Source organism: Hemiscyllium ocellatum, chromosome 45 (assembly GCF_020745735.1).
Source record: "Hemiscyllium ocellatum isolate sHemOce1 chromosome 45, sHemOce1.pat.X.cur, whole genome shotgun sequence".
NCBI classification, from domain to species: domain Eukaryota; kingdom Metazoa; phylum Chordata; class Chondrichthyes; order Orectolobiformes; family Hemiscylliidae; genus Hemiscyllium; species Hemiscyllium ocellatum.
Genome location: NC_083445.1, coordinates 24424491 through 24443160, shown reverse-complemented (window position 1 = coordinate 24443160; position 18670 = coordinate 24424491). Strand labels below are relative to the sequence as shown.

The window sequence follows — 18670 nt, the reverse complement described above, 5'->3', positions numbered from 1 at the left end:
CCTATCTTCTTTTCCACGTATCCATTCCACCCTCTCCTCCCTGACCTATCACCTTCATCCCCTCCCCCATTCACCCGCTGTACCCTATGCTACTTTCTCCCCACCCCCACCCTCCTCTAGCGTATCTCTCCACGCTTCAGGCTCACTGCCTTTATTCCTGATGAAGGGCTTTTGCCCGAAACGTTGATTTTGCTGCACTTTGGATGCTGCCTGAACTGCTGTGCTCTTCCAGCACCACTAGTCCAGAATCTGGTTTCCAGCATCTGCAGTCATTGTTTTTACCTCATTGATTTTAACCCTATTGCGAATCCTCTTGCAAGGATGCCTGCCTTGAAGAAGTTTTCCTCCTCTCTCTATAAGAATCTCAGGGAGTCCCTCTCCCACTGCAACTCCCAGGTCATTTCCTCTGCACTGAAGCTCTTCAACCATGTCGTGAAACAAACTCGGTACCACAGCCACATTTGCTTCCTCAGTGCCTGCCTCCATAACCAACTCATCCCATATGGACTCAGGGCCACCTTAAAACCAGCAGAGTTCAGACCCGAACAGGACAAACAGTACAGACTACAGATTCAAAAACACCAGCAACAGTTGTCCTTCAAGATCCTCCGCTCCACGCTCGCAGCAATGCGCCAGCACCTAACTTCTCTACCATGAGCCCTGCCTCAGCTGAGGGCCACACTCTCTCAGAATTGTAAAGGACCCACTCTGTACTACATCCTCAGGAGAATTCATACTCTCAACAAATAGTATTTCAATTCCATCTCAAACATCAAAAACTGTGAGTACAACAAACTTATATCTACCCACCTCCATAACCAGCGTTCCTCAAGCATTCCAAAAGATTCCCCTGGCCTCGGAAACGACTCAGAAGCCATTAGCCATGCGGCTACTGCAGCTACCATCCCCACGGAGATCAATGATGTCACTTCCGCCCCCATCATAGCCGCTTCCACAGCCACTTCCACCCCTCACAATTCCTCATGCACCACACGTGACATCACTTCTGCCCCTCACAACATCGCTGATGCCACATGCTCAGTGACCTCCGCCACCCCGACTGCCGTGTCTGCCACCACTTCCGCCCCCACCAACGCCACTCATCTGCATTCTGCTGACACGCCCCCCCCACAGACCCCACTGTCACTATCCCCACCCCCCAGAACCCTGAGGGGAACACCACCCCTGCTCATGACTCCACCCCCATTCCCCCCACCATCACACCCACTCCAGTTACAGGTTCCGCCCCCACTCCCGCACCAGATCCCAGCTCCCAGCCCTGCCGAATTTTCACCATCCCTCCAGACCTCCCCCTCACTGAGGACGAACGATCAGTCCTCAGCAAAGGACTCACCTTCATTCCCCTCCGTCCACGCATCAATGAATATAATACACGCCGAGATGTCGAACAATCTTCCGTCGCCTCCGCTTCCCTGCTTTCTTTCACAATCAGGACTCCCGCCCACCTTCCGAGGACCCCTTCGCCCATCTCCAACATACTGCATCCACCTGGACACCGTGCGCTGTCCTATTACCTGCCCTCAATCTCTTCATTTCCTACTGCCGCCGGGACATTAACCGCCTCAACCTGTCTACCCCCTCCCCCATTCCAACTTCTCACCCTCACAACGCGCAGCCCTCCAATCCCTCTGCTCCAATCCCAACCTCACCATCAAGCCAGCAGATAAAAGGGGTGCAGTGGTAGTCTGGCGCACTGACCTCAACACCGCCGAAGCCAAACGCCAACTCGAGGACACCTCTTCCTACTGCCCCCTCGACCAAGACCCCATACCCCATCACCAAACCATCATCTCCCAGACCATACAGAACCTCATCACCTCAGGAGATCTCCTACCCACAGCTTCCAACCTCTTAGTCCGGGAACTCCGCACTGCCCGGTTCTACCTCCTTCTCATAATCCACAAGCCTGACCACCCTGGCTGACCCATTGTCTCAGCATGCTCCTGTCGCACTGAACTCATCTCTACCTACCTTGACACTGTCCTATCCCCCCAGTCCAGGAACTCCCAACAAACGTTCGAGACACCACACACGCATTCCATCTCCTCCAAGACTTCCGTTTCCCCGGCCCCCAACGCCTCATCTTCACCATGGATATCCAATCCCTCTACACCTCCATCTGCCATGACCAGGGCCTCCAAGCCCTCCGTTTTTTTCCTCTCCAGATGTCCCCAACAGTACCCTTCCACCGACACTCTCATTTGTTTGGCCAAACTGGTCCTCACCCTTAACAATTTCTCCTTTGAATCCTCCCACTTCCTCCAGACCAAAGGGGTAGCCACGGGCACACGTAAGGGTCCCAGCTATGCCTGTCTCTACGTAGAACAGTTGATCTTCCGTAATTACACCGGCACCACTCCCCACCTCTTCCTCCGTTACATTGATGATTGCATTGGCACCACCTCGTGCTCCCGCGAGGAGGTTGAGCAATTCATCAACTTCACCAACACACCTTAAATTTACCTGGACCATCTCTGACACCTCTCTCCCCTTCCTGGACCTCTCCATCTCCATTAATGACGACCGACTTGACACTGACATTTTTTACAAACCCACCAACTCCCACAGCTACTTGGATTACACCTCTTCCCACCCTACCTCTTGCAAAAATACCATCCCGTATTCCCAACTCCTCCGCCTCCGCTGTATCTGCTCCCAGGAGGAAGAGTTTCACCATAGAACACACCAGATGGCTTCCTTCTTTAGAGACCACAATTTCCCTTCCCACGTGGTTAAAGATGCCCTCCAACGCATCTCGTCCACATCCCGCAACTCTGCCCTCAGACCCCACCCCTCCAACCATAACAAGGACAGCACGCCCCTGGTGCTTACCTTCCACCCTACAAACCTTCGCATAAACCGAATCATCCGCCGACATTTCCGCCACCTCCAAAAAGACCCCACCACCCCTTTCCACCTCCCGCAAAGACCGTTCCTTCTGTGACTACCTGGTCAGGTCCACGCCCCCCTACAACCCACCCTCCCTCCTGGCACTTTCCCCTGCCACCGCAGGAACTGTAAAACCTGTGCCCACACCTCCTCCCTCACCTCTATCCAAAGCCTTAAAGGAGCCTTTCACATCCATCAAGGTTTTACCTGCACATCCACTAATATCATTTATTGTATCCGTTGCTCCCGATGCGGTCTCCTCTACATTGGGGAGACTGGGCGCCTCCTAGCAGAGTGCTTTAGGGAACATCTCCGGGACACCCACACCAATCAACCACACCGCCCCGTAGCCCAACATTTCAACTCTCCCTCCCACTCTGCCAAGGACATGGAGGTCCTGGGCCTCCTTCACCGCCACTCCCTCACCACCAGACGCCTGGAGGAAGAACGCCTCATCTTCCGCCTCGGAACACTTCAACCCCAGGGCATCAATGTGGACTTCAACAGTTCCCTCATTTCCCCATTCCCCCACCTCACCCTAGTTCCAAACTTCCAGCTATCCCCATGACTTGTCCGGACTTGTCCTACTTGCCTATCTTCTTTTCCACTTATCTATTCCACCCTCTCCTCCCTGACCTATCACCTTCATCCCCTCCCCCACTCACCCATTGTACTCTATACTCTATGTACTCCCCACACCCACCCTCCTCTAGCTTATCTCTCCATGCTTCAGGCTCTCTGCCTTTATTCCTGATGAAGGGCTTTTGCCTGAAACGTTGATTTCGCTGCACTTTGGATGCTGCCTGAACTGCTGTGGTCTTCCAGCACCACTAATCCAGAATCTGGTTTCCAGCATCTGTAGTCATTGTTTTTACCTCCTTACTAATCTACCATTCCACTTCATCCAAGTCATTTATAAAGATCACAAAGAGCAAAAGTCCCAGAAAAGATCCCTGTGGAACACCACTGATCACTGAGCTCCAGACTGAATACTTTGCATTTACTACCACCCTCAGTCTTCTATGGGCCAGCCAATTCTGTATCCAGACAGATAAATTTCCCTGCATTCCATGCCTTGCTACTTTCTGAATGAGCCCACCATGGGGAACCTTATCAAACACCTTGCTAAAATCCATGCACACCACATCTACTGCTCTACCTTTATCGATGCACTTTGTCACAAAGACTTCAGTAAGGTTTGAGAGGCATGACCTGCCCCTCACAAAGCCATGCTGACTGTCTCTAATCAAACCATGTTTTTCCAAATAATCATTAATTCTGTCTCTCAGAATACTCTCCAATAATTTGCGCACCACAGACGGAAGACTGACTGGGCTATAATTCCCAGAGTTATCCCTATTCTCTTTTGTGAACAAGGGAATAACATTTGCTACCCTCCAGTGGCACATCTCCACTGGACAGCAAGGATGCAAAGATCATCACTAAACGCACAACAATTTCTTCCCTCATTTCCCGTATGAACCTTAGGTATATCCTGTCTGGCCCAGGTAATTGATTACATTTTTCAACATTTTTAGCACATTCTCCTTCTTAAAATAAACCTTTTCAATCATATCATGCTGTCCAGCACGCTGTTTCATGCTGTCCTCACAAACGACAAGATCCCTCTCACTAGTGAGTGCTGAAGCAGAGTATTCATTAAGTACCTCCCCTACCTCCTCCAATTCCTTGCACAAGTTCCCTCCATTATCCCTGATTGGCCAGACCCTTACTCTGGCCAACATCTTGTTCCTCACATAAGTGTAGAATGCTGTGGGGCTTTCCTTTATCCTACCCGCTGAGGCTTTTCCATGCCCACTCTAGCTCTAAGCCCATTCTTCAGTTCCTTCCTGGCTACCTTGTAACCCTCGAGTGCCCTGTCTGGTCCTTGCTTCCTCAACCTTAAGTAAACTTCCTTCTTCCTCTTGACTAGATGTTCCACATCTCATCATCCAAGGTTCCTTCACTCTACCATCCCTTCCTTTCCTCAGTGCGGCAAATCTGTCCAGCACTTGCAGCAAGTGCTCCCTAAACAACTTCCACATTTCTGTTGTGCATTTCCCAGAGAACAACTGATCCCAATTTATGCACCACAGTTCCTGCTTATAGCACTGTCCTCCCCCAATTAAATACTTTTCCATACCATCTGCTCCTATGGTTCTTCATGAATACAGTAAAGGTCAGGGAGATGTGATTACGATCACCGAAATGCTCTCCCACTGAGAGAACTGTGACACCTGCCCTGGTTCGTTGCCACGCACCAAGTCTACTATGGCCTCCCCTCTCGTCGGCCTGAGTCTTCATATTGAGTCAGGAATCCATCCTGGACATACCTGATAAAATCTGCTCCATCCAAACTATGTGCACTAAGGAGGTTCCAATCAATATTAGGGAAGTTGCAGTCACCCATGAAAACAACCCTGTTAATTCTAAACTCTGCCTCCCAATCTGCTCCTCTGTGCCTCTGTTGGTATTGAGGAGTCTATAGAAAATTCCCAATAAAGTGACTGCACCTTTTCTGCATCTGACTTTTACCCACACTGTCTCTATAGACAAAGCTTCCTTAACAAATTCCCTTTCTGCAGCTGTGATACTATCCCTGATTAACAATGCCACTCCCCCACCTCTTTTATCCCCCTAACTATTCTTTTTGAAACATCTAAACCCCGGAACATTCAATAACCATTTCTGCCCTTGAGATATCCAAGTTTCCGTAATGGCCACAACATACTTGGTCCAAGTACTGATCCATGCTCTAAGTTCATCACCCTCATTCCTGAAACATCTTGCATTAAAATGGACACACTAACCCATTGACTGACTGCAACTTTGTCGTATCAACTGTCTATCCTTTCTCATAGACTCTGCCCACTGTATCTGGCTGTTCACCAGCTACTCCATCCCCAGATCTGTAGCTGAAGTTCCTACCCCCTTGCCAAACTAACTTTATTCCTCTCGAGGAGCTCTAGCAAACCTTTTGGTCAGGATATTGGTGCCCCTCCAGATCACGTGCAACCTGTCCTCCTTCGACAGGTCCCACCTTCTCCTGAAGGTATCCCAATGATCCACATAACTCTCTTACAACAGCTCTGCAAGCACGTGTTTAGCTGCACTTGATCTCTGTTCCTAGCCTCACTAGTCCTTAGCATTGGTAGCAATCCTAAAATTACTATTCTGTTACCTTGCCGTTTACCTTCCAACCTAACTCTTTATATTCACTTTACAGGTGCTCATCCCTTTTCCAAGGTATGTTATTAGTACCGATGGGTACCACTACTTCTGGCTGCTCCTCCTCAAGGATCCTGTAGATTCGACCTGAGACATCCCTGACACTGGCACTTGTGAGGCAACACACCATCCAGGAGTATCGGTCATGACTACAGAATCTCCCGTGTGTTTCTCTAACCATTGAATCCGCTATTAACTATTGCTCTCCTATTCTCCACCCTTACCTTCTGAGCCAGGCTTGTTGCTAGAGACCTGGCTGCTGTGGCTTTCCCCTGGTAGATACCCCCCCTTCCTTCCTTCAACCCCCCCCCCCCCACACACACACACACACAAACAGTATCCAAAGCAGTATACTTATTATTGAGGGGAATAATGACAGTCACCCAACTACCTTTATCCTATAACTTAGGTGTGACTACCTCCCTGTTAATTCCTCTCTATCACTCCCTCAGCCTCGGAATGATCCAAAATTAATCCAGCTCCAGTTCCCTAATGTAGTCTGTGAGAAGCTGGAGTTGGGTGCACTTCTTGCAGTTGGAGACAGCAGGGACACTACTGGTGATCTTTACTTCCTACATCCTACAACAGGAACATGCAACTGCCCTAATGTCCATCACCTCTGGTCTAAATTGCCAAAAACAGAAAAAAAAACCTTCCCAACCCTCCACACAGTCTTTGTTTTGGTTAGAAGAGGATGATAGATGGGAAGCATTACACGTGCAGTGTTTCGGGTTTAGCCACTGCCCAAAAATATTAGTTTACGTAGCCAGCAGTCCTCCTCTCCTGTTTAACCTTGACTTCACGAGATAGGTATTTTATATTGATACATCCCTTCCCAGCTGCCCCTGGCTCATGCTCTCCTGACTTCGGCTACTGAAATGGAAGCTGCTGATTCATGAGATAAGTATTTTATACTCATGGATGTCTGTGGATGTGGTGTCAGTTGAGTATCTGCTTTGTCCTGGATGATGGCAAACTTCTTGAGTGCTGCTGGAGCTGCACTCATCCACACAAGTGGGGAGTGTTCCATCACACTCCTGATTTGTGCTTTGTGGACACACTTTGGGAATCAGGAAGGGAGTTACTCACTGAAGGATTCCCAGCCTCTGTCATGCTCTTCTTGGTACTGTATTTATACAGTTTGTTCAGTTTAGTGTCTTCGAGTAAAAAATGAGGTCTGCAGATGCTGGAGATCACAGCTGCAAATGTGTTGCTGGTCAAAGCACAGCAGGTTAGGCAGCATCTCAGGAATAGAGAATTCGACGTTTCGAGCATAAGCCCAGGGCTTATGCTCGAAACGTCGAATTCTCTATTCCTGAGATGCTGCCTAACCTGCTGTGCTTTGACCAGCAACACATTTGCATCAGTTTAGTGTCTTATTGATGGTAGCCTGTAAAATGCTGATATTCTTTGCCACAATTAACAAGACCAGCTTATTTTATTAGTTGAATTTAAATTCCATGACTTTTTTTGTGGTGGGATTTGAACCCATGTCCCAACAGCACGAACATGTGCTTCTGGATTATAGTCCAGTTACATGATCATTATACTACTGATTCCCCTTAGATTACAGGGGAACCTCATTCTTTGGCATGGTGCTCAGCCACTCAGACTGAAAATGTCAGACATGCTCCCTAGCTGGTCAGAGATTTTGAAAGTTGTTAACATTGACTCAGATTCGCCCAGTTAGAGAGAATAGAATTTGATTTCTGACCATGATCTTGTGGCTTCTCCTGAAGCTTGTTGGTGGGTATTAGATACAAGCATTTTTTCTACAACAACAAACACAGACTCCCATAGTCAAACACTCATTTCCCAACTTGTGAAGTCATATGGCAACCCTGACGATGTATCAAGAGGTTTGCCCCAGGGGCCACACACCAGCAAATGCCAAGTCTCTCGTGTTTTCAAGAGAGTCTCTATTTGGAAATGAACATTTTGCATGTCTTCAGGGAAAAAGCAGGGAATGACCCTGGGTGCACTATTCTTGCAGAGAATGTAAATAGTCTTGCAGAGGTTACAGCTTCTGCCGATGCTGTAACCATTCTATAATTTTACATCACTCTTAAGTATGGGGTTTTTGCAGACTCTCAAGGTACTTAGGGGTCACACCCTATACTCACTGATGACTGTCCTTTGCCTATCATTTCAAGTTGCAATCAAACAGCATTATGGAACTAAGATGGAGACAAAACAAAATAGCAAGATCTAAGACATTGTGCACACAGGGGTTTCTAAGCTCAATTCCTGATTTATACTACTATCACCATGTTTAAAAACATAGCCGCCTGGTAGGGGTTGGGCAAAGGATCAATATCTATACCACAACCTCAATACTTTATTTGACTTTGTGTTCTTGACATTGTCGGTTGAAGGGGATGGCCCTGTGAGAGGTGGTCTATAGGTGAGGTTGTAGTATGAAGGTGAAAATATATGTATTCTACCCCCATGACTTTATCTGAATGTTTAACTGCACAGTCTGATCTTTGGCAAAATAATACAAGTGGCATCCTCTGGCATAAATGTTATCCAATCAATTGGAAAACAACCCGCTCTCTGTTGTTAATTGATCTGTATGTTTATATTCAACAGTTAATTATTTACTAGGAGAAAGTGAGGACTGCAGATGCTGGAGAGAAGAGTCAAGAGTGTGGTGCTGTAAATGCACAGCAGGTCAGGCAGCATCCGAGGAGCAGGAGATTCAACGATTTGGGCATAAGCCCTTCATCAGAAATGAGTCCCGATAAAGGGCTTATACCTGAAATGTGATTCTCCTGCTCCTCAGATGCTGCCTGACCTGCTGTGCTTTTCCAACATCACACTCTCGACTGTTAATTATTTACTAATAGACTGTGGTCTGGCTGACAGCAATTGCAAAGAGCTGTGAGAAGTGGGTATACCTGGCTTAATGTCACTTTGTTCCTCTTGTTCCTTGTTCCACTCTTGAGAACTCACTTTCTGAATACTGTCTCCAGTCACATCAAGATCCATGACTCCTTCTGTAAAGAGAGCATGTCAGAGTCAGTTTATAGATTTGACTATTCTGTTATTTTGTCTTTTAGCTAAACACCATTGGCTGGATAGCACAGCTGCAAGTTATGTGGCCAGTGTAAAACAGAAGTTTTCCACCATGATCAAATCAAAAGCAGAACACTGGATGCTGGAGATCTAAAATAAATCAGAAAAAAACCTGAGAGATTCAGATTTTTTAGGAGAAAGTGAGGACTGCAGATGCTGGAGATCAGAGCTGATGCTGGAATGATACTGGAAAAGCACAGCAGGTCAGGCAGCATCCAAGGAGCAGGAGAATCGATGTTTAGGGCATGAGCCTGAAGAATGGCTCATTCCTGAAGAAGGGCTCATGCCCAAAACGTCGATTCTCCTGCTCCTTGGATGCTGCCTGACCTGCTGCGCTTTTCCAGCAACATATTTCCAGCTCAGACTCAGATTTTTGGCAACATCTGAGGAGGAATGGGGTTAAAGGGGAAGGTTAGAGGACAAGGAAGACTAAAGATCACGGGTGTCATAGAACATGGGGCAAGAGTAAAAAAATCATCCTTTAACAAGTTATCGAACCAATTGAATAGAAAATTTTGGAACCCACTGTTTTCCACACGTCATCTGGGAAAAAAATTTGAGTGTTTTACAACAGATATAGGAGACAACTCAAGTAAGCTTCATAAAACCCCACAATTAGTCCTTGGCTGCCCAAAGGAGCAGGTTTGCGTGGTGGTGGTGGAGTGATTGAACCATCTACGATATTTTTACATAATTTATTAATTTATTTGGACCTGCAATAAGACCTATTTCAGAGAGCAGAAACCTTCAAACTTGGAGACATGACTGGCTCATCTTAGCAGCAGAGTTCTTTGCCACAGAGTGTTTAGCCATTGTGTGTAGAGATCCCTTTTCTCCTTCTCGCCTTCCACCCTCGTCTCTACATGTATCCCCACTCATTCGTGTCTCCAAACCTTCACCTCCTACTCTTCCCATCTCCATTTTCTCCCTCGCACTCATCTCACCCCATTCTCAACCCCATCCACCTCACTCCTTCCTCCTCTCATCCTCAATTTCCCCAGCTACTATTCTCCCCTCCCTCTCCGTTGCACCATTCCCGGTTGGTTCTGCAAGATTCTTGTTCTCCATGACGAGATCCTGCAAAAAGACTCAACTTTTGTCTGAACTGAGCTGCGAGTTTACATTCAGGTACCTGATAACTTGAAGCCAACGTTAACATATAGGCTGTAACAGCAAACCATTCAGCAGCTCAATCTGTATCTGTAGATTGTGTGGCGAAGTTGGTATTTGTAAAATTGTAAAATGGGGAAAGCATTGCATGGTCCCTTTAAAAGATACTTTCTTTCTCTGTGCTTAGAGATTTAAAAAGGGATGTCTGTGAGCAGCTTGGGGGGATTTGCAGGTACATAGAGAGCAGAGAAATTGAAACACTTACATCAAAAAGCCGGACAGTTAGCAGACCAAGCAGCATTTTTGCCAAGGCAACAAGGTTTGAATTTGGCCAATCAATTTGAACCAGAAACATCGATACCAAAAACCTATCAAATTTAAATCTGATGATTTTGACAATCTAGGACCAATCCAATTGTAAAATATTCATAGATCATCAGGTTTTAAAAGAAGGAGGCAGTTGGAAAAAGCCCCAGAGCTAACAGGGAACAGCTCTCAGAGAAAGCACTATTTATTTACCATGGTACTGCAGCACACTATGTAACTTCCTGACAGAAGAATCTAGACAGAAAACGTTCCTGACAGAAGGATCAGTGAAGAAGACACAAAGTTCTGAAAGGCATGTAACCTAGATGTAATTTTGAGAGATTAAATTCTATTGTTTTGTTATATAAGTGGGGCTTTTATTTATTGGAACAGCATACCATTGGAATCTTGCTTTATTTGGGAAAAATTAGTAGTTAGAGGGAAATTGTTCCGTCTGAATAGTTTAGTTAATTTGTTCACTGTTAGAGTTAGATAACTAAATAGTTCCTTGCAGATTATAAAGTGAGCAGCAGGGATTTCTTTTACTTAACCAAAAGAAGTTGCTGCAAAACCAATTACATCTTTAGTGATGGAGAGGGATAATCGTGCGCCGCAGGGCAAGAGTTATAGCTGGGGGCAGGGAAATTATGATGCAGTGAGGCATGACTTAGGATGTGTGAATTGGAAAAACAGGCTTCAAGAGAAGAACACTAATGAGATGTGGGGATTGTTCAAGGAGCAGCTACTGCGTGTCCTCGATAGGTATGTACCAGTCAGGCATGGTGTAAAGGGCCTTGTGAGGCAGCCGTGGTTTAGTAAGGAATTGGAGTCCCTTGTGAAAGGGAAGAAGGCGGCATATGTAAAGATGAGGCGTGAAGGTTCAGTAGGGGCGATTGAGAGTTATAAGGTAGCCAGGAAGGAGCGAAAGAGGGAGCTAAGAGAAGCGAGAAGGGGACATGAAAAGTCTTTAGCTGGTAGGATAAGGAAAAACCCAAAGGCTTTCTATAGGTATGTCAAGAATAAAAGGATGACTAGGGTAGGTATCGGTCCAGTCAAGGATAGTAGTGGGAAGTTGTGTGTGGAGGCAGAGGAGATTGGAGAGACATTAAATCAGTACTTTTCATCAGTATTCACTCAGGAACAGGACACTGTTGCTGATGTGAATATGGAATCACAAATAATTAGAATGGATGCCCTGGAAATATGCAGGGAAGAGGTTTTGGGAATATTGGAAAGGATGAATATAGATAAGTCTCCTGGTCCTGATGGCATTTACCCCAGGATCCTATGGGAAGCTAGGGAGGAGATAGCAGAGCCATTGGCCTGGATTTCTATGTCGTCATTGTCAACGGGAATAGTACCAGAGGACTGGAGGATAGCGAATGTGGTCCCATTGTTCAAGAAAGGGAGTAGGGATAGCCCTAGTAACTATAGGCCAGTGAGTCTGACTTCAGTGGTGGGCAAAGTCTTAGAGAGAATGGTAAGGGATAAGATTTATGAACATCTGGGTAGGAATAACGTGATCAGGGATAGCCAGCATGGTTTTGTGAAGGGCAGGTCGTGCCTCACAAACCTTATTGAGTTCTTTGAGAAGGTGACTAAGGAAGTGGACGAGGGTAAAGCAGTAGATGTTGTGTATATGGATTTTAGTAAGGCGTTCGATAAGGTTCCCCATGGTAGGCTAATGCTAAAACTACGGAGGTATGGCATTGAGGATACATTAGAGGTTTGGATTAGGAATTGGCTGGCTGGAAGGAGACAGAGGGTAGTAGTTGATGGATTATGTTCATCTTGGAGCGCAGTTACTAGCGGTGTACCACAAGGATCTGTTTTGGGACCATTGCTTTTTGTTATCTTTATAAATGATCTAGAGGAAGGACTTGAAAGCTGGGTAAGCAAGTTTGCGGATGACACAAAAGTCGGTGGAGTTGTGGATAGTGAGGAAGGAAGTGGTAGGTTACAGTGGGATATAGATAAGTTGCAGAGCTGGGCGGAAATGTGGCAAATGGTATTCAATGTAGCTAAGTGCGAAGTCGTTCACTTTGGTAGGTATAACAAGATGATGGATTACTGGGCTAATGGTAGGCTACTTGGTAGTGTGGATGAGCAGAGGGATCTTGGTGTCCATGTACACAGATCTCTGAAAGTTGCCACCCAGGTAAATAGTGCTGTGAGGAAGGCATATGGTGTACTGGGCTTTATTGGCAGAGGAATTGAGTTCCGGAGTCCTGAGGTCATGTTGCAGTTGTATAAGACTCTGGTGAGGCCTCATCTGGAGTATTGTGTGCAGTTTTGGTCGCCATACTATAGGAAGGATGTGGAAGCTTTAGAACGAGTGCAGAGGAGGTTTACCAGGATGTTGCCTGGAATGGTAGGAAAATCTTATGAGGAAAGGCTGAGGCACTTGGGGCTGTTCTCATTGGAGAAGAGAAGGTTTAGGGGAGATCTGATAGAAGTGTATAAGATGATTAGGGGTTTAGATAGGGTAGATACTAAGAACCTTTTACCGCTAATGGAGTCAGGTGTTACTAGGGGACATAGCTTTAAATTAAGGGGTGGTAGGTATAGGACAGATGTTAGGGGTAGATTCTTCACACAGCGGGTTGTGAGTTCATGGAATGCCCTGCCCGTATCAGTGGTGAACTCTCCTTCTTTATGGTCATTTAAGCGGGCATTGGATAGGCATTTGGAAGTTATTGGGCTAGTATAGGTTAGGTAGGATTCAGTCGGCGCAACATTGAGGGCCGAAGGGCCTGTACTGCGCTGTATCCTTCTATGTTCTATGTTCTATCTCTTCTCACACTCAGGGATGACAGGGAGAAGTGCTCCCGTTTGGGTGATTCGGTTTTAGTTCTCAGAGGGAAGTTGACCTGTGCTTTATAACAAACACATAACACAGCCTTTCCTCAGGTTTAAAAAATATAGAGATACAGAGCTAATGTTTCAAGTCGAAAATGACTCTATGTTGGGCTATGCAGCTGATCCTGAGATACCACAGAATTTCCTGCCAACCCAAACACCCAATGGATTAACAAGGATTCCCTGAATTTTTTTAAAACTCCCAAACTTCTTAACATCAGGAGTCAGTTAGTGGCTGCCACATTGCGCAGAGAAGTTAACTTACCTGGCTCCTTCTTGAAATTTTTAGTTTGGTCCTATTCTGTCTTGTTTTGGTCATACCTCCAGGCAGCCAGCCAGTTTCCTTTGTTGGGTTTACCCAGCCAATGTACCAAAGACAGGCTGTACCTGTCCTCACCTGATATCCACATATGCACTGACCAGCACTGAAGAGACAAAAAAACTACAGATGTTGGAATCCAAAATAGACAGTCAGGAGGCTGGAAGAACACAGCAAGCTAGGCAGAATCACGAAGTGGAAAAGTCAACGTTTCGGGTGCAACCCTTCTTCAGGACTGAAGAGAGGCAACCCTGATCACACAGCTAACAAATTCAGAGCTCCAAAGATTTACAGTTTATCCCACTGTTGATTTATTCCCAAATACTGCCTAACATGAGTACTTTCGGCCCTTATCTTTGAATTGACTGCAACAGGAAGTGAAATTTCTCTGCAAGTTTGACTCTAAGGCAATATTTCCAGTTGAACCTGTTTATATATTATTGTCACAATGAATTGCAATTTACCAACATGCTACATTCACTCAGTAAGTGAGATAGCCATATGATTCGTGTTGTTATGACCTATTTTGTAAAGTCCACTGATTCTTAAGCTCCACTCTTCATAGGTTTGCCACAAAAGCTCATGATTAATCAAAGGACACAAAGTTCCAAATTTACCAACCACTGGAATAAAATTTTCAGAACAATGACCAAGTTTGTATACTTAACATAATTTACTACTAATCACAAGTATGCAGCATAGTGGTTCAGTGTTTCACACTGCTGCCTCACAGAACCAGGGACTCAGTTTGATTTCACCCTGGGGCAACTGTCTGTGTGGAGTTTCATGGAATGGCCAGAGTTTCAGGGATAGGATTGGTATGGGTGGGATGCTCTTCAAAAGGTTGGTGTGGAGTCAAAGGAGCGAATGACCTGCTTCCACAGTGTAGGGAATCTATGTATAATTAAACAGCTAAGAACATATTCCTTTTAAGACCCCTACACTCAATAGAGAAATACTCAAGCAAACAAAATGATTTTATGGGTGGAGGAAAAGAGAACTGGGAACTGCAGCTCAATAGTGCCAGTACACAAGGATTATTTTAGTTAGTGGTTAAAAACATTAGTTTATAGCAACTGGTGAAAGCAAAAACTGAACCTTTTTCAAGCTTCAGTTATTTTTACTGCAGAGACAAGGAAGAATCAGAGCTTTAGGCTTTTACTATTCAAGACTGGTGACAGGTGCACAAACCAATGAGCTATCTGTTGCTGGCCAAATTCCACTCTGCAATTTACCTTGGTGCTGTGCCATTTACAAGCTGCAGCCCTCTTTGCTAGAACAAACCCACAATTGGGTAAACACCGCACACCATGAGTTTCAGTCATTTACTTTTGGAAATAACAGAATACCTTCCACAGCCTTTAGTTTCAAAACTGCCCTTTTCTCCATTTTAGTCCACAATCACAAATACACACAAAAACATGATAAGTCTTTACAATAAACATTCCCCCAAAGTACATTTTGCACTTCATGGGTCTGTTGTGTACAGAAATATTATCCATTTAAAAAAAATACATACTGCTCCACTGAATTCTGTAGTTACCTCTCTCCCACCTTCTTACACACTCAGTTTCTCCTTCCTCTCTCTTTGTCCCATTCTCTTGCATTACATTTCTCTCACCTCTGCTTTCACTCACTCTGTCTCTCAAACAACATCATGCTTTTAGTTTCAACACTCTAACCTTAACTCTTCTTCTCCCTATCCAGCCTCCATCCTTTTCACAACTTTTCCCCCTAACTTTCCACATACTGATACTGCATGTTCCTCTCTTCTCATTCCCTGCCTCTTAGACACAGCCTTCCTCGTGATCCAAACTTCTACTCACTTACTTCAATGCTCTAATCTTCACAATTCTTCTCGAACTCTTAACCCTCTATTTCTCACATTCTCCATCCTCTAATTTTCAATTTGTTTATAGACAGCAAAACTGGCTATCATTTACCTGTGGCATGTGCAAATTCTATACATCCACTCAGTAGTCCTGTGCAATTGATTAGCTGCTAACGTACAGGAAGGTTGTATTGTTCACTTTGTACTCAGGAATCTGGATAAGGAAACCAAGTCTTAGTGTTGAAATTCCAAGATTGGTCATTTGAAGAGAGGTTCAGCACCTCAACGAAGACACGAACACAATGAGATAAGTTTCTGCAATCCTCTGTGTAACATTCCTTGGCTGTTCGCACTATGGAAATAGGAAACCTGCGGCAACAGCTAATCAGGTTAAATAATGTAAGGTGTCAAATTATTGGTATTCTGATTTCAGATAATGTACAGGCGAGGACTGCACAAATCCTTTTTCCAGGACATTACACTTTGAGTAGAACAATGATCTGTCCCTGAGATGAGGGAGGCTCATGCATCACTAACTCAAAGTCCTTTCTCACATTTCCTTTTAAAATGACTAATTACAGAAGTGCAATCTGCTCCATTCTCACTTTGGGCAATTGTGTATCATATTAATGGCCTGTACCTTCCTTGTACAAGATTCTCATTGATTCGCTAATAAATGGAAAATCAGCAGAAATGTAACAAGAAGTCAGTCTGAGGTGCCAGTTTTCGTAGATTTCTGCAGGTAAGGGTTCTGAGATATGGAGCAAGGGCAGTTAATTGCAGTAATCCCCTTTGAGTGGTGGAGGTGGACATCCATCATGTATTAATAGGGCCTGACCAAGGCATTCTAGTGTTAGAAAGTGGGTGGAGGCCTACAGCCCTCTCCAGTGATCCATCGACATGTCTATACCCTTCTCCCCAATGGATGAGTTTCCCCTGAGGGTTTCTGTCTAGTGGTACTATTCACTGCACTGTTAACTCAGACACCCTGGTAATGTTCTGGGGACCAAGGTTCAAATACCATCATGGCAAATGGACTGAATGATTGTACACGATAGCATCTCAGCCCAGCTTCAAATTGTGCATGTGCTTTTAATGTTCAATAAGGAGATGCTTTCTTTCTGATTTACCAGTCAATGTTCAAATCCTACTGCTACTTTCCCCTTCGGCTTTACTAAAGATATTTATCAAAAGTCTATGAGAATTTCTCAAAACCCATCATCATTGCGCCAAGTGAATTTCCCTATCCGAGATCCTTCAAAAACATTCAAACAAGATCGATGTAATTTGCTTTTACCACTTCATAAATTTTGAATGCTGATTGTCTCATATTTGAATAAATGTTCTCTAACTAGAGTCATAGAATACGAAAGTCATATTGTTTGAAGTATTGTATAGAGTTCTGTAGTTTTAAAATCTTCAGGACCCTGGGACAACATTGAGAAAATGTCACACAATTGCACATGACTGAACATAAATAGCACGGTCTTGGTAGAGTTAGCACAGATGACACCAGACCACACTAAACTAGACAAGAATGGAGAATTTTAAGAGCAAAAGGATGTAAACATGCAGATGAATATATCGATTAATCCAAACGTAATCTATCATTAGATGAGAACTTGCCATATATCTGATTATCATGTATAGCACCATTTAATATTAATTTGTAATAAATTATAAATTGAAGCCTTGATGTGGCCTTTTCACTAAAAGCCTGTACTGAACCTAATCTCATTGTGCAACATCAAATCACGCAATAAATACGTTTGTCTGGCATCCAGGCCTTAATTCCTCAGTCTACCTGCCTTTACAGCCTTGTGATAAAGCACTTTATTCAAAAAACCCTCTGCAAAGAGATACATATATAGTACATAGAATTTCCACGTTGTGCAAACAGACCATTAGGCCCAACAGGTCCACACCAACCCTCCAAAGAGTATCCCACCTAGACCCATTTCCCCTAACTAATACACCTAACTAACACATCCCTGAATACTATGGGCAATTTAGCATGGCCAATTCATCTAACCTGCACATCTTTGGATTGTGGGAGGAAACCGGACCACCCGGAAGAAGCCCACACAGACAATGGGAGCATATGCAAACTCCACACAGACAGTCACCAGAGGCTGGAATTGAACCCGGGTCACTGGAGCTGAGGCAGCAGTGCTCACCACTGAGCCATCATGCTGCCCCACAGAAAGTATGGCCCAACCTTGCTTCTCACTCTATTAGCAATACAGTTCCTAGTTTCTAAAGCAGAGATGATCATTCAGTCTAGAAGACAACACTGAAATGTAACCATTTCTGGGACCAATGTTGGTAATGAGGCCCGAAATGGATTAGCGTTCTCAAATTTTGGTATTGCGAGCTCAGAAGTAGCAACAGTAGAGCTGTCCCATCCACCCCCAGTGTCAACATCTTTGTCCCCCACTGAAATACCTCAGTTTTCACTGAGGGGGTCACAACATTGTTTAAGATTCATAATTGCATAATTGGGATGAAAGTTTGAGAAATTCTACGCTAGAGAGCTAGGGCTCATTGGAAATGTGGCTGTTTAAAATATAAAAATGCAGATTTGTTAGAAATTCAATTGCTCCAGTGCTTAAAAGGTGACAAGTAGTTATAAAACCAATGGGTTGGATATTATGCAAGCAACGTTCAGCCTGTAGAACACCAGATACAGGAGTTCCAATGGAAACAGTAAACCACTGCCAAACTGGAAACGAACAATGGAAACTGAGAGTGAAACTAAATCTACATGTACAATAAACTTCAGGTCAAATTCCTAATGCTGAAAAAGAAACCACCAAGGAAGGATAAATGTTAATCTAGTTCTTTCAAATGAGAGGTTTCACACTGACAGGAGGGAGAGATCAGACTGGCTGGTTTGCTGACCATTAAAGAGGCAGGAGGGTTTGATTAATATGGGCCCAGAATTTACCACAGGCTCCTTCTATACTCCAACATCCTGGTAAAAGGCTTAGCCACATGGGCCAGGCAGAAATCATAGGCTTAGTGCTGTA

The 18670-nt window shown here is 44.9% G+C and overlaps 1 protein-coding gene across 9 annotated transcripts in view; it reads right to left on the bottom strand.

The window, feature by feature from the left end:
• LOC132835946 (uncharacterized) overlaps nucleotides 1-14170 on the bottom strand; it is a 147088-nt gene extending 132918 nt beyond the window's left edge. For all 9 annotated transcript variants that reach the window (XM_060855084.1, XM_060855083.1, XM_060855089.1 and 6 more), the window contains exons 1-2: nucleotides 13757-14170; nucleotides 9039-9137 (exon numbers count right to left, since the gene is read on the bottom strand). In XM_060855084.1, the coding sequence (XP_060711067.1) occupies nucleotides 9039-9129 (91 nt within the window). In that variant the 5' untranslated portion in view covers nucleotides 9130-9137; nucleotides 13757-14170. The remainder of the gene's footprint in view (nucleotides 1-9038; nucleotides 9138-13756) is intronic.
• Between the last annotated feature and the right edge of the window lie 4500 nt (nucleotides 14171-18670).